The sequence below is a fragment of the Geotrypetes seraphini genome, chromosome 1 (assembly GCF_902459505.1).
Source record: "Geotrypetes seraphini chromosome 1, aGeoSer1.1, whole genome shotgun sequence".
NCBI lineage: Eukaryota > Metazoa > Chordata > Amphibia > Gymnophiona > Dermophiidae > Geotrypetes > Geotrypetes seraphini.
The window spans coordinates 520,378,704-520,402,537 of NC_047084.1; the positions used below are offsets into that span (position 1 = coordinate 520,378,704).

At 45.1% G+C, this 23,834-nt stretch overlaps 1 protein-coding gene across 1 annotated transcript in view; it reads right to left on the bottom strand.

Moving 5' to 3' along the window:
• The window catches only part of SLC12A2 (solute carrier family 12 member 2), a 333,014-nt gene that overhangs the window by 142,555 nt on the left and 166,625 nt on the right, over positions 1-23,834 (bottom strand). The window contains exon 13 of the mRNA XM_033928970.1: positions 3,426-3,527. Coding sequence (XP_033784861.1) covers positions 3,426-3,527 — 102 coding nt within the window. The remainder of the gene's footprint in view (positions 1-3,425; positions 3,528-23,834) is intronic.

Consider the following 23,834-nt stretch of genomic DNA (forward strand, 5'->3'; position numbering starts at 1 on the left):
CCTGTGGTTAAGAACACGTGCAGGTGCTTAGTCCACATGTCCCTTGGATCCGAAGAGGTTGTGTGGAGCTGTAGCGGCTTTGGAGCACAGGAAAAGGGGATGGGAAAAGCAAGATGTTTTCTAACCCCCACCCCTTGGCCAGCGTCTTTGCTCCAGCTTCTTTCCTCCAAACAGGTCAACGGGGGAGGGTGGGTAGTTAAGGACAAGGGGAAAGGCTGGACAGAGGGAAGAATGGAAAATTCTGGACTTATAGGGTTGTAGGACCTTGAAATGCCGTTTTGGAGTTGAGATTCACCTAGGGCGTTACACTGTGTATTCTCATTGCATTGAGGAGGGGGCGGGAAAACAGATTTGAAGACAGGGTAGATGATGGACTAGAGGGCGTAGAGAGGGGAAGCACAAAATATTAGCAAAAGGAAGATAGAGAGAGGGAGCATAGGTAGATTTATGGGTATAACTAATTAGCGCAACATAAACAAGTAACGTGTATCTTAGTTGTTAGGGTAACCATAAACTCCTTAGCCAGGGTTCGTTATCTTTGCCTACTTATATAAAAATAGAGACCAGAGCTATATGAAATATTTTATTATAGAAATAGAAAAATATAATTCACAAGCAAGCAGTAAAAAACTAGTTATTGTTCATAAAATATCCAAATACATATATGAAACTCAGCACATAATTATCACACAATACTTGCTAAATAAATGAGTAAATAGAACTAATTCTTACAGACTAAATAATTCCTTATAATAATAATTCCTGATTAGCAGCAATCCATTACAGTTTATCACCAAGAGTAATTAACATCTCCTTTCCTGTAACCAATTAGAGATCTAACTAGCCCCGCTTATAAGAAAAATATAATTCCTAGCTCACCATCCTTCAGGTCAAGCCTCAGGGAGATAGAATTAGTCCAGAAGAAAGGAGGACAAATGCTGGAGATGGGATGGGTGGTTGTAAGCAAAAGAGAGAGAGAGGCCTGGAGCAAAGAGGAAAGACAGGAGGCAGATGCTGGACTAAGGGAGGTACAGACAAAACAGACAGAGGGGGAGAGACCCTGAGGAAGAACAGAGAGATGCAAGATCATAACAGAGGAGGGAGAGAGAGGGAGACCTGGAACAAAGGAGAACTGACTCTGGAGGGTAAGCGGAGGGAAAAGAGTTAGAGACCTGGACCCAAAGGGGATGGGGCTGGATTGTGAAAGAAATGTTGGATTCACAGTCTGAAGGAAGTTGAACCAGGATTGTGAAAGAAATGTTGAATTCACAGTCTGAAGGAAGTTGAACCAGAAATTAATTAAATCACCAGACAACAAAGGTAAGAAAAATTATTTTCTTTTCAATTTAGTGATCGAAATGTGTCCATTTTGGGAATTTATATCTGCTGTGTGTATATGAAAAATGAAAGGAGAAAATTGCATTACAATTATTAGGGGGGGACAGGGTGCAGAGCCTGGCAAGGAGAGTGGGGTTGGGTGCAGAGCCTGGCATGGAGTGAGGGGGGCTGGGTGAATTTGGTTCAGAATGTTTTTTTTCTTGTTTTCCTATTCTAAGTCTAGGGTGTGTCTTATGGAGCAAAAAATACGGTATATACATATACACACACACAGGAGGGATGCCCACTCCTTCTTGTCACCAGAGCCCCCATCCCTAGGGTTACCATATGGCTCCAGAAAGAGGAGGACAGATTGAGACATCCAGGTTTTACTTTCATTGCTTCCAATGGAAGTAAAACCCAAATATCTTAATCCGTCCTCTTTTTTCTGGAGCCATATAACCCTACCCATCCCTGAACCACCCTCCACACCCTTTAGCCTCCCCCATACCTTAAAAATAAATGGCAACAGGAGGGATGCCCAGTCCCTCCAGCTCTCTAGGCCCAACACTGCAAAACGCCAGGCCATGCCCTTCTTGGTGCATCCTGGGATGCACAGGGAGGGGCCCAAGGCACAGATACTCAAGATCCCTCCCCTGGGAGGGGCCTTATGTGAGCTCAGATGCATATGGCCGGTAGCATAAAAAGCTCGCACCAGCGTGCTGGCCCAGGTGCACCACTGGACCACCAGGGGAAAGATACGCAAGGGAGGGAAGGAGGGAGGGTAGTAATTATTAGTGTCGGCTGGGGCAGGAGATGGGAGGGATCGGTCCTGTCCCAGCCTACCACTAGGTGGTTTCAGTTAAGGGGAAGGGTTAATCTGATGGCTGAGTTGGAGGGCAGAGAGGAATACAGGACAATCAAGCCACTGTGACATCACTGAGGTTGCCTCTTTTTAGTGGGAAGAGGGTACAGGGAAGGAAGGTGGGACAGGGTATAGAGCCTGCAGGGAGGGGGGACAGTGTTCAGAGCCTGGCTGGGAAGGGGGCTTGATTCAGAGCCTTGCAGGGCAGGGACTGGGAGGGAAGGGTGCTGGGTGCGGAACCTGGCAGGGAGGGAGGGTGAGTGCAGAACCTGGCAGCAGAGGGCGTGAGGGAGGGAACACTGGGTACAGATCCTGGCAGGGCATGGCACTTGAATATTAAGCCCCCGTCTTATATTTGAGTCAACCGTTTTTCTTCCTTTTGGGGGGGATAATGGGGTCTCGACATATTCGAGTATATACGGTATGCTAGCTTTATGACCATTACTTGGAGTGGAGGAGCGGCCTAGTGATTAGAGCAGCTGCCTCAGCACCTTGAGGTTGTGAGTTTGATTCCCATTGTAGCTCATTATGACTCTGGGCAAGTCACTTAACACTTCATTGTCCCAGGTACAAAATAAGTACCTGTCTAAAATGTGCAAACCACACAGAAAAACAGTACATAAGTCCCCATCCCCTTTACTTCTGTTAAAAAGTATTTGCCTTATGAAATCTAGAAGTTAGCACAATCTGAAGACCTTAGTGCATGGTAAGTTTCTAATTCACATTTCAAGACACCATTCTGTAGGACACTGCAATTTGGCAGCAATTCCTACAATTACTGAAAAAATGATTTAATTTTCTCTTCAAAGAATATAAATCTTGTTTATCATTGTATACCTCAGAACATCTTTTCATTTTGATTTTCAAACTAGCCGTCACAAAGCACTGCTTTTAAATACACCTAAGGTGGATACAAAACTAATTTGTATGACTAGGAAATAATATAACATAACATTGTGCTTGTTAACCGCATAACCATAAGTTCAACACAGTTTACAAAAGATTATAAACAGTAAACATGATCCAGGGGATAGAATAAGTTAGTTAGTCAAATGCTTGGAAAAAAGACAGGTCTTCAGCTGTCTTCTAAAATGTTTGTAGGAGTAAGCTGTGAGCAGCAGTGTTCGGAATTCGAAATTCTTTATCGTGAAAAGCTGCCTGAAATGCTAAAGTATGATTAAGAAATAAACAGCCACAAATTATTTACTTGTGTATAATTACTCAGATATTATAAAACTCTTACCTGGAGACTTTGCAAGCGATGCATGGAATACAGAGAAATTAATTAAGGCATATGACGCCAAGAAGAAGTTGGAGATTATTGGCGCAATTACATTTAATTCAGCTACAAAAAAACCACACACAAAAAAGAATAGTTAGAGTCTGCATAAGCACAAGTTAAACAGTTTGTTGAAAATTTAGGAGAGACATGCAAATGGAGTAGTTATTTTTTAGCAATGCACTAACACTACACATGCATTCTGAATGCTTCCATTACAAGAAAGCACAGTTACTTACCGTAACAGGTGTTATCCAGGGACAGCAGGTAGCTATTCTCACATATGGGTGACGTCATCGACGGAGCCCGGATGCGGACGCCTCATAAGCAGACTTGATTGAAGAAACTCGAAGGTTCAAGTCGCCCGCATGCACCTTCCCGCCCAGCACAGGGCGTGTCTCCTCAGTTCAGATAGTTAGCAGAGAAGCCAACCAGGGGAGGTGGGTGGGTTGTGAGAATAGCTGCCTGCTGTCCCTGGATAACACTTGTTACGATAAGTAACTGTGCTTTATCCCATGACAAGCAGGCAGGTATTCTTACATATGGGTGACCTCCAAGCTAACCAGAATGGGATGGTGGGAGTGTTGGAAATTTAGGAGAATAAATTTTGTAATACTGTTTGGCCAAACTGTCCATCCCATCTGGAGAAAGTATCCAGACAATAGTGAGAAGAGAAGGTATGAACCGAGGACCAAGTAGCAGCTCTACAAATTTCCTCAATAGGTATAGATCTGAGGAAAGCTACTGAAGCTGCCATAGCTCTGACTTTATGGGCTGTGACTTTACTGTGAAGAGGTAATCCAGCTTGGGCATAGCAGAAAGAGATACAAGTCGCCATCCAGTTGGAGATGGTACGCTTAGAAACAGGATGGCCCAACTTATTTGGATCGAAGGAAACAAAAAGTTGAGGAGCAGTTCTGTGTGGTTTGGTGCGTTCCAAGTAGAATGCCAAAGCACATTTACAGTCCAGAGTATAAAGAGCTGATTCTCCAGGATGAGAATGAGGCTTGGGAAAAAACACTGGAAGAACAATGGATTGGTTGAGATGAAATTCCGAGATCACTTTAGGGAGGAATTTAGGATGAGTACAAAGAACCACCTTGTCATGATGGAACACAGTGAATGGTGGGTCAGCAACTAAAGCTTGCAGCTCACTGACTCTTTGAGCAGAAGTGAGGGCTATGAGGAACACCACTTTCCAAGTGAGGTATTTCAGATGAGCCTTATCAATTGGTTCAAATAGAGGCTTCATGAGTTGAGTAAGGACAACATTGAGGTCCAAAACCACAGGAGGCGGTTTGAGAGGACGTTTGACATTGAAGAGTCCTTTCATGAATTTGGAAACCACCAGATGAGCAGAGAGGGGTTTCCCTTCAATAGGCTGATGGAAAGTCGCAATTGCACTGAGATGGACTCGGATACATGTAGACTTGAGGCCAGAATTTGATAAGTGCAGAAGGTAGTCCAAAACAGAAGATAAGGAGGAATGCTGAGTCTCCTTATGATGAGAAAAACACCACGTAGAAAATCTGGTGATAGCATTGTCTAGTGGTAGGCTTCCTAGAAGCTTCTAAAACATCTCTTACAGACTGAGAAAACTGAAGAGGAGTTATGTTGAAAGGTACCAAGCTGTCAGGTGTAGAGACTGAAGGTTGGGATGAAGCAGAGATCCCTGACTCTGTGTAAGCAGAGAAGGAAAAACTCTGATATGGCTCCCTGGTGCTGAGTTGAAGTAGAAGGGAGTACCAAGGTTGTCTTGGCCACTGAGGAGCGATTAGAATCATGGTGGCATGATCGTTTTTCAACTTGACCAGAGTGTTGAGAATGAGAGGAAATGGAGGGAATGCGTAGAGGAAGAGATTCTTCCATTCCAGAAGAAAACCATCTGCCTCGAGGCGATGAGGAGAGTATATTCTGGAGCAGAATTGAGGCAGTTTGTAGTTGTGGGGAGCCGCAAAGAGGTCTATCTGGGGGGTTCCCCACTGTGAAAAAATGTGGTGAAGAGGCGAGGAATGGAGTGTCCATTCGTGAGGTTGCAGAAGACGTCTCAAGTTGTCCACCAAGCAATTCTTCGCCCCTTGAATGTAGACAGTTTTGAGGAAGGTGTTGTGACGGATTGCCCAGTACCAAACCTTCAGAGCTTCTTGACAAAGGGAGGCAGATCCCGTCCCTCCTTGTTTGTTGACATAATACATGGCGACTTAGTTGTCCGTCCAGATGAGGACTACCTGGTCGTGAAGAAGATGTTGTAAAGCGTTGAGAGCCTTGAAAATCGCTCTGAGTTCCAACAGATTGATATGACACTGATGATGTGTACCGGTCCAGTGGCCTTGAGTATGGAGACCATCGAGATGAGCGCCCCAAACGTAGGTCGAAGAATCTGTCGTGAGGACCTTCTGATGAGGGGGCGTTTGAATAAGCAAGCCTCTGAAAAGATTGGAAGACAGCATCCACCAACGGAGAGACTTCTTCAAGGAAGGAGTGACTGAAATGTGTCAAGGAGGGTCACAAACTTGCATCCATTGAGAAGCCAGGGTTCCACTGAGGAATTCTGAGGTGAAGTCTGGTAAAAGGAATCACGTGTACTATGGAGGCTATGTGACCTAGAAGTACCATCATGTGTCTCGCTGAGATGGAAGAGCGGGACATTGTATGACAGAGTTGAAGAATAGCTTCCATTCGTTGTTGAGGGAGGAATGCTCTGAGTTGGACAGTGTCCAGAACAGCTCCAATGAATTGTAGATTCTGAGAGGGCTGAAGTTGAGATTTCGGAAAGTTGATTTCGAATCCCAAACTTTGTAGGAACCAGGTAGTCCGTTGGGTCGCTACAATAACCCCCTGAGATGTTGAATCTTTGATGAGCCAGTCGTTGAGGTAGGGAAATACCTGAAGACCATGGTTTCGTAGAGCTGCCGCTACCACTACCAGGCACATGGTGAACACTCTGGGAGACGAGGCCAGGCCGAAGGGTAGTATTCTGTATTGATAATGCAGATTCCCCACCTGAAATCTGAGGTATTGACGGGAGGCTGGATGAAAGGGGATATGAGTGTAGGCCTCCTTGAGATCCAGAGAGCATAACCAGTCGTTCTGCTCAAGAAGGGGATAAAGAGATGTCAGGGACAACATTCAAAACTTTTCTTTGACTAAAAATTTGTTGAGAGCCCTGAGATCCAGAATAAGCCGCAGATCGCCCGTCTTCTACGGAACAAGGAAGTAACAGGAGTAAAAACCCCCTGTTCTGCTGTTCCAAGGGAACTGGTTCGATGGCATGAAGACAAAGCAGAGCTTGAACTTCCTGAAGAAGAAGGGCGGTCTGGGATGGATTGGAAGGATACTCTCTTGGAGGAAGCTCTGGTGGAACCTGAGTGAAATGAAGAAAGTATCCTTCCCTGATGATGGTAAGCACCCAGAGGTCGGATGTAATTATCGTCCATCGGTTGTAAAAATGATGGAGACGACCTCCTATAGGGGGAAAAGGAGACAGAGACAGAACGGTGGAGGTTATGCTCTGTTGTAAACAGTCAAAAAGACTGAGAAGCCTTAGGTGCAGCAGAAGGTTGGGGTTTCTGTTGCTTCTGAGGTTGCTGTTTTTTCAGAGGAGGGCGAGTATAAGAAGCTGGCTTCGGAGCAAAACGCCTTTGGTAGATAAGAGCAGGGTGTGCAGGTTTGGCAAGAGCTGGCTTTGGCTTAAGTCTGACTATAGAAGCAAAGGATTTTTCATGGTCAGATAATTTCTTGGTGGCTGCCTCGAAGGATTCATCAAAGAGGTCGTTGCCCTCACAAGGAATGTTAGCTAAATGGTCCTGAAGATTACGGTCCATGTCGATGGTACGAAGCCAGGCAAGACGACGCATAGCTACAGAGCAAGCAGCCGCTCGGGCAGACAACTCAAAGGCATCATAAGATGACTGGAGGAGATGTAAACGTAGTTCAGATAAAGAAGCAATGACTTCCTGAAACTCAAAATGCATTTGTGTATCCAAACAATTCAAAAACTTGGGTAGTAGAGAAATAAGAAATTCAAAATAAGTTATGAATTGAAAATTAGAATTGAGGACTTTAGAGGACATCATAGCATTCTGGTATATGCGACATCTGAATTTGTCCATAGTTTTCCCTTCCCTTCCAGGAGGAACGGTGGCATAAACCTTGGAAGAATGGGACCTCTTCAAGGAGGACTCGACGAGCAGGAATTGTCAAGCCCTTTGCAATGCACAGTCTTATACCTAGAGTCCAATTTTCCTGGAACAGCTGGTATGGAAAAAGGTGTTTCCATGCAATGACCAAAAGTCTGATTCAAAAGCTTATGAAGTGGAAGCTTAAGAGACTCTGCCGGAGGTTGAGGAAGATGCATGACTTCCAGAAACTCCTTAGAGTATTTGGAGCCAGTATATAATTGAATATCCAAGTCCACAGCCATCTGACGAAGGAAAGACAAGATAGATAACTGATCTGCCAATGCTTTGCCTCGAGAAGGACTCGAGGACGTCGAGGCAGCCTGTGTCGAAGATGAAGCTTCGGCAGGGAAAAAGGCATCAAAGGAACCTGGTGACTTGGACGAGGCAATCGAGACCGGGATATCCTCAAGGTCCGGCATCGAGACCTTGAACGAGGAGTCAGTGGTCTGGTCGAGGTTGGAGTAGATTGAGGCTTCGAGGAAGATGGTCTGTCATGAGAAGAAGAGCTATGCCTGGAAGGATGCCTCGATGAAGGCCTCAAAACGTCGGTGAGATCTGTGTCTGGAACCAGAGTGTTAGGATTCCCATTGAGGCACTCGCAAAGAATCTGCTCCTTGCTTCACGTGCTTGGATGCCAGACCAGACACTCGCAGAGACTCTGCTCCCTGCAAAGAGTGTGGAAGGTCAGACTGGAGCAAAGAAAGTGGCTCGACCTCACGGGAGTCTGCTGAACGCCCAGGCTGGATAACAGGAAGCAGTTTGCGTCCCAAGTTAGTAAGGAACTGAATAAACTGCTTCTCTAACATGGTCTGGAAAGAAGCCGGCAAGGATGGATCCGTGTCTGAAACCGGACCACCTGCTTTGGCTGGAGGTTCCTTCGAGGTAGTGGGAGTGTGCTTCGATCTGGGAGTCTTAGACACTTTAATCACTACCGGTGGAACCGACTGCTGAGCTATTTGACCTGAGGAAACAGGGGAAGATACAGCAGACGACGTCGAAGAAAGAGCCGCTGCAAACGACGACGGTCTGATGAGGCTCAAGGTGGAAGCAGAAAGAGCAGGAGGGGCCTCGGTAGGAGTCGAGGCCAAGGACGCCTTCGAAGTCGAGGGATCAGTAGAAGACTCCATCTAGAAGAGCTTGTCCACCAAAAGACAACGACGCTTAAAAGCACGAGGCTGAAGTGTTTGGCAAGGCAGGCACGACCTAGGATGATGTTTCGGCCCAAGGCACTTGAGGCAGTGTCCGTGAGGGTCCGTAAGAGAGATCGCGCGCTGGCACTTGCTACACCCCTTGAAGCCCATAGTAGGCCAGGACATAGAAGGAAAAATAGCCGCCACAAGATCAAAGCCCTCGGGCTGCGGCCGAGCGGCCTGTCCCAAAAAACAGACGGGAGAAGAAAAATTTTTTTAAAAAATTTTAATAAAAATGAAAGAAATAAGAGGAACAGCGATTCGTGAAGAAAAAAAATACAAACCGCAGTTCAGAGAAGGCACAAAGGAACAAAGTTAAACGCAGAGAGTCAAAGACGGACTTCTCAGCTCAGCGGAAAACAGAACTGAGGAGACGCGCCCTGCGCTGGGCGGGAAGGCACTCGCACATGCGCGGTGCGGGTGACTTGAAACTTCGAGTTTCTTCAAGCAAGTCTGCTTGTGAGGTGTCCGCATCCGGGCTTCGTCGATGACATCACCCATATGTACCCTATAGTACCACCACAATGGAAATCTACCTACATTATTCCTATTGTGAAAAATTACAAAACCAGTATTAACGATGTAACTAACTATCGTCCGATAGCTAACATTCCATTTCTCGCAAAATTAACAGAAAAACTGATATTCAATCAACTTTCCGATTTCATTGAAAAAACAAATGCATTACACCCGAACCAAACAGGATTTAGAAAATTCCATAATACCGAGTACTCCTTAATAGGTCTAACCTCTAATATCCATTACTATCTCGACCAACACAAATCAGTAATACTTTTTTCCTTAGACATTTCCGCCGCCTTCGATACCATTGATCATGACTTACTCTTAAAAAGACTCGAAGAAAAAGGAATTAACGAGAAAGTTTTAGACTGGTTTAAATCTTACCTCACCAACTGAACTTCTATCGTTAGATTTAATAATGAGGAATCCGCCCCTTACACTTCAACTTTTGGAATTCCACAAGGATCTATTTTGTCTCCTCTATTATTTAATATCTTCCTTGCACTACTATTAGAACTTTGTCAGGCTATAGGCTTCATCCCCTATTCATACGCAGATGACATCCAACTCATACACCCTTTAGACCCAGAAAACACTACAGATATCTCCTCAATAAATCAAAAGCTAGAGCATGTGCAAAATTGGTTAAACACAAATAAATTGGCATTAAATATTAATAAGACTCAATCCATCCTATTCAATTGGAAAAAGATATTTCTCTTTCTAAACCTTTTCTCCTCAATAACACCCCCATTAACATGGTATCCTCAACAAAAATTCTTGGTGTTTACATAGATGACAAACTATCCTACCATGAACATATATCTTATATGGTTAAAAATTGTTTTTTTAAATTACGGCAGATAAGATCTATTGCCAAATTTCTCAGTCCTTCTTCTCTAAACATATTAATCCATTCATTTATAATAGCGAAAATTGATTACTGTAATGCCCTATTCTTAAACATCACACAAAAAGAAATAAGAAGGATACAAATAATTCAAAATACAGCAATAAAATTAATTTATAATTCTAAAAAATTTGACCATGTGTCTCCACTACTGATAGATGCACACTGGTTACCAGTAAATCATAGGATCTTTTTTAAACTAATGTTCCTAATTTTCAAAACTCTAACATCCAATGAGCCGCAATTCATCTCCAAATCTCTAATCCCATACAAAACACAGCGATCTCTTCGCTCTACTGATCAATGTTTATTAGCTGTTCCATCTCTAAAAATCATAGGTACTAGAAGAGCAGATATATTTACTGTTGCCGGTCCACAAAGGTGGAATAAACTCCCTCAATTTATCAGAATAGAACAAAATATTACAACATTTAAAAAACTTTTAAAAACATATTTATTTAAAGATGCTTTCGATTTTTAACAGTTCATTTAAATTTCTTACGTTTTGGAATTAATGCTTAAGAAATGTGCTCGAGTTATCTTGTGCTACCTCTTTTACCCTACCTTTTGTTCTTTCCCTTTATTCTTACGAAACCCGAAATTGTAACTTTTACTTTTCCCTTTCCCCTCAAGTAAGTTTTAATTGTTTTTATGTTATGTTAATATAACTATTATGTTAAGTTTCTTATTTCTTTTTATTATATTATGTACATCGCTTAGAAATTGTAATAGGCGATCCATCAAAAGATTGAATAAACTTGAAACTTGAATACCTGCCTGCTTGTCCTGGGATAAAAGAGGCTACGTTTTTTAAACGTGCATGTGTGTATGCCTTCGAGTCGACCATTGAACCATTGCTGCATGCATACTGAAGAATCCTTCCTGTGATGTGAATACCATCATCAAAACACCAAGATCAAAAATCAATTTAAGTAATTTTAAAATAGGTAGCACTGGAATGGTCTCAGGACTTAAAGATATCCCATATGAAGAACGTCTGACCAGATTGCGCTTATATTCTCTCGAGGAGCGAAGAAAGAGGAGACATGATAGAAACATTCAAATACATCACGTGCCACATTAAAGTGTCCTCTCCTCCTGCTGCAGGAGGAGAGGACAGCTCGCTAAGCAGCGCACGAGGCAGGAGAAGGCGAGCGGCAAAGGCAGGAGAGGGCAGTGAAAGCGCGAGGCAAGGCGAGGGCGAGCGGCAAAAGCAAAAAACAGCTTCGGGGTAGCGGCGAGAGTAGCTCCGCCCACCCCCACCGCATCAGCAGTAGGCGCCGGGCCCCTCCATAAAAGGAGGCGAGCCGACGGTCAGGCCACTGCTGTAGGAGGAGAGGACAGCTCGCTAAGCAGCGCACGAGGCAGGAGAAGGCGAGCGGCAAAGGCAGGAGAGGGCAGTGAAAGCGCGAGGCAAGGCGAGGGCGAGCGGCAAAAGCAAAAAACAGCTTCGGGGTAGCGGCGAGAGTAGCTCCGCCCACCCCCACCGCATCAGCAGTAGGCGCCGGGCCCCTCCATAAAAGGAGGCGAGCCGACGGTCAGGCCACTGCTGCAGGAGGAGAGGACAGCTCGCTAAGCAGCGCACGAGGCAGGAGAAGGCGAGCGGCAAAGGCAGGAGAGGGCAGTGAAAGCGCGAGGCAAGGCGAGGGCGAGCGGCAAAAGCAAAAAACAGCTTCGGGGTAGCGGCGAGAGTAGCTCCGCCCACCCCCACCGCATCAGCAGTAGGCGCCGGGCCCCTCCATAAAAGGAGGCGGGCCAACGGCGTGCAGCCGTTCGGCGCGCAGCGAAGGCGAGCGGCAAAGGCGCTCGCCTTAGCGAGATCGCCTTTGCGAAGGGCCTTGAGAAGGGCCTAATCTAAACTCTTCATCTACCACTCCATCAATCACACTCTTCCTCTTTTCTTCCTACACCCACACACTTTCTTACACTCTCAGCCAGATAATTAATCCTTCCTTGAACTTCTCAGACTCTATATTAAAAAAAAAATATCTTTAATAACTCTATCTCAATCTTTCTCCTTACATACTCTCTAACATCTCGACCTTTCTCTTTACAGAAATAAATCCCTCTAACTTGGAAATGGCGGGAAGGACACGGAGTACCAAGGCTACTATCAAGATCGACACTCCAGCATCCAGAGGGACTCAGGGGATGGTCGAGGTCTGTACACAGACGGCAGAGGGCGACATGGATCAGAGGGCAGAGGTCTCAGTGCAGACCGAGACCTTCCCCCCCCCTCCCAAAGTGCACTACAGTCTCTACGCAGACAGAGGAGCTGGGAAACTTAGACGAGGATATCTTGCAGGAACTACTGAGCCTCAGGGAGGAGGTTAAGCGCCTGAGGAGCATGAGAGATGACGAGGCCTTCATCGACGACACCATCCTGGAACTGTCACACACCACAGAGAGAACCCACGACAGGTCCATCCTTGACACGCCCAAACCTATAGCACTAAACACAACAATTGGAGTACAGGAGATGATTGGAGATGCTGGCCCCTGGCAACTAGTAACCTCCTCTAAGGGCAAGCGAAATAAACCCACCCCATTCTCACGCTCTTCTTCTTTTTCTTTTTCTCTTCAACAGGATAGCCGTTCATCAATACCACAGCTAACTCTCAGAAATAGATTTCAAATCCTACAAGATGAAACCACCGAGGAAACAGCAGAAGAGGCTCATGAGGATACCCAGCACACAACGTCAAATCCAGAGCACGCAGACCGACCCCCTCGAAAGGAACGAAGAGTGGTAGTCATTGGTGACTCCATGCTAAGGGGCACCGAGGGACCAATTTGCAGGCCTAATTTACAATCAAGAGAGGTCTGCTGTCTCCCTGGAGCCAGGATCCAGGATATTACCACTAGCCTGGACAAAATTCTAAAACCTAATGATCATTTTCCCATGTTTCTCATCCATGTAGGCACAAATGACACTGCTAGGAGTGACACAGAGAACATCCCCAGAGATTTTGGAGCACTAGGAAAGAAGCTGAAGCAGACAGGAGCACAGGTGGTCTTTTCGTCAATTCTTCCAGTGAGAAACAGAGGCAGAGCGAGAGAAGAGCGTATTCAACGGACTAATGAATGGCTCTGAAAATGGTGCATAGAAATGAACTTCGGATTCCTGAACCACGGCGATACGCTCCAGGGACTGCAGGGACCAGACGGACTCCACCTGACCAGAAGAGGTAGAAACGTATTTGGACATCGATTGGCCCGCCTACTCAACAGGGCTTTAAACTAGGTAAGTTGGGGGAGGGTACATACTTATATCCCAGAGCAGTAAGAAACCACCCTGAGGAGGCGAGTCGCACTGACACTACCAAATCTAAGGTAAGTACCAATGATATCCACAATTATTCAGGGAGAAAAATCACTGATAATCTAGAAGCCACACTAACTCATAAAGGAATCTCTTCACAGATATGGAGTGCTATGTATGTTAATGCACACAGCTTGGGCAATAAAATTCTAGAATTAGAGACTGAGATAACAAACGCTGATCTTGACGTGATAGCGATATCCGAAACCTGGTTCACAGAATCGCATGGGTGGGATATGGTTATACCAGGGTACAACCTACTTCGTTGCGACCGAGTGGGTAAATTGGGGGGAGGAGTAGCACTATACACTAAGGAAAGCATCAAAACCACCAGAATCACAGATGTTAGATACACCGGGAAATCCATCTGGGTGAACCTGGCCAGAGGAAAGGAAAAATGCCTATATCTTGGTGTGATATATAGACCTCCCAGGCAACAGGAGGACAAAGACATAGAATTAATCGAGGACATAGAGAACATCACACTGCGCGGGGACTCAGTAATGCTAGGAGACTTCAACATGCCAGATGCAGATTGTAACACTCTCCGCGACTACGGGTAGCAGCAAAAGAATATTAAACTCCATAAAGGATGCACATCTCAAGCAATTGGTATTGGAGCCCACCAGGGACCAGGCGTTACTAGACCTAGTTCTCACCAATGGAGATAGCGTCACGGAAGTCTCAGTAGGAGACACACTAGCCTCCAGCGACCATAATATGGTATGGCTCAACCTCAAGAAAGGTTTTCCTAAGACAAACACAGCAACAAGGGTTCTCAACTTTAGAGGCACAGACTTCAACCGCATGGGAGATTTTGTCCATCAGGAGCTACATAAACAAGCAAAATCTGACAATGTGGAGGACATGTGGACGTCTCTGAAGTCCATACTACACGAAGCAACAGACCGATACATAAAGACAGTAAGTAAACGCAGGAGAAACAAAAGACCCCAATGGTTCAGTAAAGAAATTTCAGACCTAGTTAAACAGAAAAAAGACGCATTTATCACCTACAAACACTTAGGCAGAGAGAGGGCAAAAGAGGACTATCTAAAGAGATCTAAAGCTGTCAAAACAGCAGTCAGAGAGGCCAAACTCCGAATGGAGGAAGAGCTAGCACGGAAAATTAAGAAAGGGGATAAATCTTTCTTCAGCTATATTAGCGACAGGAAAAGAAATAAAGATGGGATAGTACGCCTGAAGAAATCGGACGGTAACTTTGCGGAATCAGATTCTGAGAAGGCAGAACTACTAAACCAATACTTCTGTTCAGTGTTCACCCGCGAAATGCCGGGAGCTGGTCCACAGCTGCAGAAAGGAGATAACCAGAAAGACCCGTTTCAAGATTTCGAATTTACGCCCAGTAGCGTCTACGACGAACTATCAAGACTCAAAGTAAACAAAGCCATGGGACCGGATAACCTACATCCCAGAATGCTCAGGGAGTTAAGGGAAGTCCTGGCTGAACCATTATCTGTTCTTTTCAATCTTTCCCTAAGCACAGGAAGAGTCCCCTTGGACTGGAAAACCGCTAATGTAATCCCACTCCACAAGAAGGGCTGCAGGACAGAGACAGCAAACTACAGACCAGTGAGTCTCACGTCTATAGTGTGTAAACTCATGGAAACACTGATCAAACAGAATATTGACACAATCCTAGATGAAAAAAAACTGCGTGATCCACACCAACACGGGTTCACCCAGGGAAGATCTTGCCAATCTAATCTGATTAGCTTTTTTGACTGGGTTACTAGACAACTGGACGCCGGAGAGTCACTGGACGTGGTATATTTGGACTTCAGTAAAGCATTTGATAGCGTCCCTCATCGAAGATTACTGAACAAGCTGAAATAGATAGGATTAGGAGACACTCTAACTACATGGGTTGGGGATTGGCTGAGCAGTAGACTTCAGAAGGTGGTGGTGAACGGTACCCCATCCGAAGCATCAGAAGTGATCAGTGGAGTGCCGCAGGGCTCGGTCCTGGGCCCGATTCTATTCAACTTATTCATAAGAGATATGACGCGGGGACTTAGAGGAAGGGTATCACTGTTCGCCGATGACGCCAAACTTTGCAACATAGTAGGCAGAAGCATGTTACCTGATGATATGACACATGACCTACTGCTTCTGGAACAATGGTAGACTACTTGGCAGCTAGGCTTCAATGCTAAAAAATGCAAGATAATGCACCTGGGTAAGAGAAACCCGCGCAGAACTTATGTACTAAATGGTGAGACCTTGGTTAGGACCACGGCGGAACACGATCTAGGAGTGATCATTAGTGAGGACATGAAGGTTGCCAATCAAGTGGAGAAGGCTACCTCCAGGGCAAGACAAATGATGGGATGTATCCGCAGAGGTTTTGTCAGCAGGAGACCTGAAGTTATGATGCCGTTGTACAGAGCCATGGTGAGGCCTCACTTGGAGTACTGTGTTCAGTTTTGGAGACCACACTACCGAAAGGACGTGCTGAGGATCGAGTCGGTGCAGCGAACGGTCACCAGGATGGTCTTGGGGCTCAGGGATCTCACGTATGAAGAAAGACTAAAGAAATTGCGGCTGTACTCACTTGAGGAAAGAAGAGAACGGGGAGATATGATTGAAACGTATAAGTACATCACGGGACGCATCGAGACAGAAGAGGATATCTTCTGACTCATGGGACCCTCGACCACCAGAGGGCATCCACTGAAAGTCAGGGGAGGGAAGTTTCATGGCGACTCCAGGAAGTACTTCTTCACCGAAAGAGTGGTGGATCATTGGAACAGACTCCCACTCCAGGTGATAGAGGCCAGCAGCGTGACGGATTTTAAGAGAAAATGGGATACTCATGTGGGATCATTAAGGGAGTAAACTCAGGGGGGAGGGATACTTGGAATGGGCAGACTTGGTGGGCTATAGCCCTTTTCTGCCGCTTGTTTCTATGTTTCTATGAAATCTTTTTTCTTAAGGGTCCCACGGCGACAAGAGGGCATCCACTAAAACTTAAGGGGGGAAGATTTCATGGTGACACCAGGAAATACTTCTTCACCGAAAGGGTGATTGATCAATGGAATAATCTTCCACGACAGGTGGTCAAGGCCAGTAGTGTGCTCGACTTCAAGAGTCAATGGGACAAACAGGTAGGGTTGTTACAGAGTTATGCTTAAAAGATGGATTCTCAAGGGAGGGAGGGTTCTTGAGTGGGCAGACTTGTTGGGCCGCCGGCCCTTTTCTGCCGTCATACTCTGTTTCTATGTAGTACGGTTGCACTCCAGCCAATCTGCAGACATAAGAAAAAGTTGATAAGCAAGCTGTACATGTAGATGCATCTCAGGAACTATGCCCCTTTTATTGCATCACTGCTGAATATTTTTGCCTGTTTCTGCGATCTTTTGTAATTTATGAAAGCTAACCTCTTATTACTTACCTTCTTAGCTACTACTTTTGAGAACCAAAGCAGCTTTCTTTCCTCTTACTTTTCCTTATGTGACTCACAAAAATGTTTGTCACCCTTACAATAACTCCTTTCAGCTTTGCCCACTACATTTCTACTCCTTCCTGATGTTCCCAACCAGACAATTCCCTAACATAATCCCCATCAAACAAAGTTTGTTTTGTTTTTTAAGTCTAGAACAGGGATGTCAAATTCAGGCCTGCGGGTCAAATTTGGCCCACAGGGTAATTAAATTTGGCCTGTGATTTGGCCCTCTGTTCCTTCCTCTCTCCATCCTGGCTTCCCCTTCAAAGCAGCCTGCAAAGGATCACTGGTCAGCTGTAGTGATTCTAGCACGCTGCCGTAGTCTCCGCAACATACTCCCTTTGCAGTGATCCTGCCCCTGACGTCAGAGGAGCTGAACTGCAGGGGAGGGAATGTGCTGCAGAGGCCAACGCCAGCCTATTAGGATCGCTACAGCACCAGTGATCCTCTGCAGGTTGCCCTAATTAGCTGAAGGTGACTAAGGCTAACTTAAGTCACTGAAGAAACTACATTGTCAGATGTTCAGTAATTTAAATGGGGAAATCCCAGAAACTAAGAGGATGATACCAGTGAGATCTATAGAGAACAGCAGGGAGAAACTCTTCTTGGAAGGGAGTCAGCTCTTATCTTTACAGATGGGGGGGGGGGGATAGATACTGGATAGGAGGGTAGTTGGGAAGAGAAAGGGAGATGGTGGACCCTGGGGTGGTGGGGAAGGAGGGAGAGATGCTGGATGAAAGGGTAGTTGAGAAAAGGAGAAATGGTGGTTCTGGGGATGGTAGGGTCCATTGTTGCAGTTGCAGGGATGGAGATGAAAAAAAAGGAAAGATGCCAGACCTCCGTGGGAGGGAAGGGATACGGAAGGGGAAAACAGAGATGGAAGATGGATGGTAAGCAAGGAGAAAGAAAATGACAAATGGGCAGGAGACCCTGGCAAGCAAGTTTTCAGAAGACAACCAGAGCCTGGGACCAAAATGATATGAATAATGACCAGACAACAAAAGGTAGAAAAAATAATTTTCTGTTTTGTGATTACAATATGTCAGATTTGGCTTGTGTATCCTGCCAGAGCTGGTGTTAAGACAGCAAGCGTGAACTAGGACCTAAAAGAGAGAGGAAAAGTCTTTTTTATTTATTTTGTTTACATCACAGATCCGGTGTTGGGTTGGAGCGGTTATAACCCTATACTTCTACTAAGGGGTCCTTTTATTAAGGTGTGCATTTAGCGAATGCTAAATCGGTTAGCGTACCTTAATAAAAGGACCCCTAAGTATCTTATTAAAAATTTGGCCCGCAACTTAGTCTATGTTTTAGATTTCGGACACTTATGCGATTGAGTGACACCCCTGGTCTAGAACCTTTACTTTTGAACAAGCCCTCTCTATCTGTCTTAATATTAAACCTTACCATGAAGTGATCACTGGATGCCAGATGAACACCCACTGTAGCATCAAAAACATTTTCCCAGTTTGTAAGCACTAAGTTCAGTATGATCCCATGCCGCTACTAACTGCTGGAACAGTTCTCCTTGGAGAGAATCCAGATCTCTCTACTTCTAGAAGACCCCACAATAGGGATACCCAATCAACATCTGGCATGCTTCTCTGACCTGGCACTTACCCTCGACAGGGAGGATGGACCAGAATTCCACCTGCACAACTGACTGCTTCAACCTCTCTCTCAGAGCCACAATCTCTTTTAATATGTTCGCAGGAGTACTTGGAAGTATCATTAGTGCCAACATGGATGAGCAGAACTGGATAATAGTCATCAGGCTTGATGAGTCTTTGCAATCTCTCCATAACATATTGTATTTTGGAACCAGCCGGACAGCATACCTTCTGGGACATCATGTCTGGTTTGCAGATGGATGCTTCTGTACCCCTCAGAAGAGAATGGCCTATCTACTCTCAATCATCATAATACAGAATTTGCTGTATTGCGAGATGAACGATACTCATAATCGTGATACCTTTACGTTGTTATGAGTACTCTGACAGATTCATAAGAACATAAGAATAACCTTACTGCGTTAGACCAATGGTCCATCAAGCCCAGTAGCCCATCCTCACGGTGGTCAATCCAGGTCACTAATACGTGGCAAAAGACCAAAGAGTAGCAATGGTATCCAAAAGAAACTAAATATGAATAATATTAATTTTAGATTGCATAGGATAGAAAAAAATTCTCAACATTTCTGTACCCATATAGAGACTGCTGCCTTGAGCAGAATGATTGAAGCATCCTTGAAATATCATATGGGAGGTAACACAGGAGCAATTGTGTTTAGGTGGCTCTTGGTACACTGATCCACAAGTTAGGAAAAACAGCTTATTTGTACTTTGAAAATTCTTCCGATTCTTCTGATCCCTCAAGGTGGAATTTCTAGGTATCAGCTTTAGAAGAATAGCCTGAAACCCAGTTAATGCAGAAGGAATCTAGCTGGGTTACCCAAAGAGGGTCTCTATCCCTTAGGAGGTTTGGAAGACTTACCTTCCGTTGTTGGCTGCTTCTTATTAGAGGAGTGAAAAGGACTACTGGGCTCACAGGAGCCTTCCCAGTACTTTGGAGGCAGCTCGAGGAAATGGCAGGCCTTGGCTTTGCCTCCAGCATTGGCGCCGTGCTGTCTGGTGGAGAAAGGCTGTATAATTCAGTGACTTAGGATGGCTGATTCCCCTGCAAAACTTCTGATGTTTTCATCATGAACCTGATGAAGATTCTGAGTACCTTGGCTCAACTTCACCAGCTATGCCAAAACAAGGCACTGGGGGAGTGACAGAGGCAGCGACCTGCTGCTTCGAAGGCAGCACGCAGAAATGGAGAATCCTTAAAGCTGGTTCTTTGTGCCTTAGAGAAAAAACCAACCTTGGCTGAATGCTGTACCTTAACTTTTGAAGCTGAGGGCTGCTCGTTGACTGATGGAAAGGACTGCGAGGCTGAATCTGTGCCCGCAGGAGCCTCTTTCAGTGCTTGTAGATGGCCAGATGCTAAGTTAGGCCGTGGGAAGTCTCCTGATGTCTGTGTCACAGAAGCTAGTAGTGAAGGGGTAGAATAGCTCACGGCTTCTGTGCTGTCTCTGCCACGAGTCCTTGTGCCAGCTCACCTCTCTAAGTGGTACTGATACAGGGCCCTGATGGAAGGGAGTATGAGCAGTTGTTGGTGTTTGCGATGCTGACATTTTCTGGTCAGAACACAGAGCTGCAAAAGTGAAAGCTTCTGATTCTGGGATTCTGGTGCTTGCTTCCGATGCTAAAGCAATTTTGCAGCTGTCCTAAAAGATTCCTGCTTCAGTTCAGGGCTTTTCAAAGAGACACTGAAACACAGGTGTTTCCATTTGTGGCAAGTTTCTGGATTTTTTTTTTTTTTTTTAAAGTCTCTGTAAAGAGCTGCTTGAGACAGAAAACCTGTCTGCTTTCCTTGTTGATCTTTCTTCTCTCTTTTCTTTTTTTTTGTTTAGGAGGGAAAATCCTTTTCTTGATTTAGCTAAAAATGGAATTTTTTTCTATTGATGTGTGTGTGAGTGAGAGAGAAAAAAGCTGCGATCATTAGGCGTGGCTAAAGAAAAAACTGACAGACAAGGGAAGGAACTTTGGAAGACACCTGCATATGCCCAGTAAACCAAAAGCTTACTGTAGCTAGGGGAGAGCACATAGGATATTCATCAACAAGGGTGCCTGCATATCCCCTGCTTGTCTCTGGAGAAAAAATTATTTCTAACAAGCTCACCAAGCACCAAGATATTCCTGTAGACAAAATTTGAGGGAAAACAAAGATACTTTGTACTGAAGGGGTTGGCTCCATTGAACCTTCAAACCCCATTGGTCTCATGTGGAGCTTGGCAGATGGCAGGGCAGTAGAAAAGGCTGCCATGGGTCCCAGAAGCTTCAAGAGAAATTTCACTGGATACAGAACAGTCAAGAGAAGTTGAGCGCTTAATATGCAGAATAATGAGAAAGGCCTTCACCTAAACTGTGTCTAATTTTGCTATCAAACCACAATAGATTAGGTACAGCCAGACATTATTTAGAACTTACATATTCTAGTCCAGCTCATGTTAAGTATAAAACCATTCTTGAGAATACATTTCAGTTTAGGCCAGCAATTGCCTTTATGGTAGCTTCAATTGCCTTTAAAAGTTTTGAAACTGACAAAATTTGTAATAACTAATCATTGGATTCTACTCTGTCTAGAATCAATCATTTCTACATACTCCCCCATTTGGAGAGTTGTAAAAATGGAGGGGCATATTACGAGGGGCCACTGAAAAGTCCTCAGTCCAACCAACAAAATTGGGGAAGTCTCCATCAAGAAGCTATACGCTTAGGGCTCCTTTTACAAAGCCGCGTTAGCGGCTTTATCGCACGTACATTTTTAGCGCATGCTAGCTGAGAAACTACCGCCTGCTCAAGAGGAGGCGGTAGCGGCTAGCGCAGCCGGAAAATTAGCGCACACTATTATGCGCGTTAAACCGCTAACACGGCTTCATAAAGGAGCCCGTAGTCCAGTGATTTTCCACTTTTTTGTTCTGTATTTTTCCAAGAGACTGAAAAAGTAGAAAATCACTGGACTAAGTGTATAGCCCTTAATGGAGACTGCCCCATCTTTGATGGTTGGGCTGAGAACTTTCCATTGTCCCTCGTATGTACAGACCAACATTATTAGTGGCATATTTCACTATTTCTACAATTTTCTGGCAACTTTTTATTTATTTTTTAAACACACTTGTAGCAAAATATATTGACAATGGCTGTACTTGTATTTGCTTTATTTTTGGAAAGTATGAGTTATTACAACTGTTTTTATCTAGCAGCTTTTTGTTGCATCGGTACAAAAATAAAGACACGTTAGGTATATATAACTCTAAGCTAACCTCTAAGCTGAAAATAAAGAGTCTGCATGCATTCTACTAGAATAAAATTTGCTTCGACATATTAAAAGGAATCTCATACAATGAGGGCCGGATTCTGTATAGGATGCCTGGTCTCAGCAGTCACCTAAGCGGCTTTTGAGTATCGCACACAGGCATCCAATATAGAATTGCGTCCGTCTCTAACCCCACCTAAACACTGCAATTCTCTAACCCGCCAGTTAGAGAATCACATTGTCCCTGAGCTGATCGCAGCAAGGGAATCTCCCTGCCGTGATCAGTTTAACAGCAGCAGCAGGGACCCCCCCTCACCCCAGCGAAGTCGACTGACAGGAGGGATGCCCACTCCCTCCTGTCAGAACTCGAAGACCCCCTACCTCCAAATGTCCACAGCATGAGGAGTGCCAATTCCTCCTGCAGACACCACCCCAAGACATCCCCCAGCAGAAGAGATGCCCACTCCCTCCTGCCACTGGCCCCATCATCCACCGAAAACCTTCAAACACTCTGTGACGCCCCAAGATCCCCCTGCCACCCTCATACCTTTACTTGATGGCTGACAAAAGGAATGCCCACTCCCTCCTGTCGGCAGGCCCACCACTGCAAAATGGTAGGCCTTCCCGGTGCATTCTAGGAGGCACCAGGGTCCCGATTGGCTCAGATGTCTAAGGCCCCTCCCAGTGCCTAAGGCCCCTTCCCAGTGCCTAAGATCTGACCAATCTGAGTCTTAGGCCACTCCCAGTGCATTCCAGAATGAATTGGGAAGGAGGCCTGGGATTCCGGTTGGCCCAGGGGCCTTAGGCATCTGAGCCAATCAGGGCCTTAGGCCCCACCCTGGTGCATCCAAGAATGCACCAGGAAGGCCTGCATTTTGTGGTGGCATCCCTCTTACCAGCCATTGAATAAATGTATGGGGGTGCTCGGGGGGAGGGGGTAGCAGGGGTATCTTGGGAGTGTCAGTGGTAGAGTCGAGGAGTCTTCAGGGGATGATGGGGCCAGCAACAGGAAGGAGTGAGCATCCCTCATACCGGGGGATGTCACTCGGGGGGTGAGGGGGGAGTTTAGAAGCAGGAGGAAGTGGGCATCCCTCCTGCCGGGAATGTCTCGGGGTGGTGCGGCAGGAGGAATTCAGAACTCCTCCTGCCGCAGACATCTGGAGTGGGCATCCCTCCTGCTGGTTGACTTCGCGGGGGGAATGGGTTCTCTGCTGCAGCTGCTAAAATGATCGCAGCACGGAGATTCATAGATGCTTTCTTTTAGTTACCCCAATTAAAATTGATGAATTTTTTTTTATTTTTACTATCCACATTATGATGCTTTCTTGAGGATTGTATGTATATTTATTTTAATATAGGTGTATTTTACTATTTACCTGTTTTTACTTTGTCTTCTTTTTAATATTGTGTATATACATTATATAAACCGTTTAGTTTTAAACGGTATATACATTTTTAAAATAAATATTTAAAATGTAGACCAGCATTTTGATGGCCTAGATTTCAGATGCCTAGGGCCGCCTAAGCTCACCTAAGGCCATTTCTGGGTGAAACCATGCCCACGCCTACCCCTCGGGGGATGGGGTGGGGGAGGTTATATGCATTCAGATTGGCTGGTTAGACAGTGGTAGGATGCCTACCACTGCCTTCAATTGGGACGTTGTTTATAGAATTTGCCCCTTAGTGTATATTTAGCAAAGATACATTTTTATGATTTTCCAGGTGATGGAAAGGAATATGACTGTAGGGACAATAGATAGATTTTGGCCCTAAGGCTAATAGCAGAAATAGCCACCACCAAACAAAAGGAAAATTTTCAAGATGGCATTCAAGCACTCATAACTTTAAGGCTTTTCAGGAATTAAGATAGGTTTGGTCAAACGAGGTGTAAAATATTACCGATCATCTAGTTTGGTATC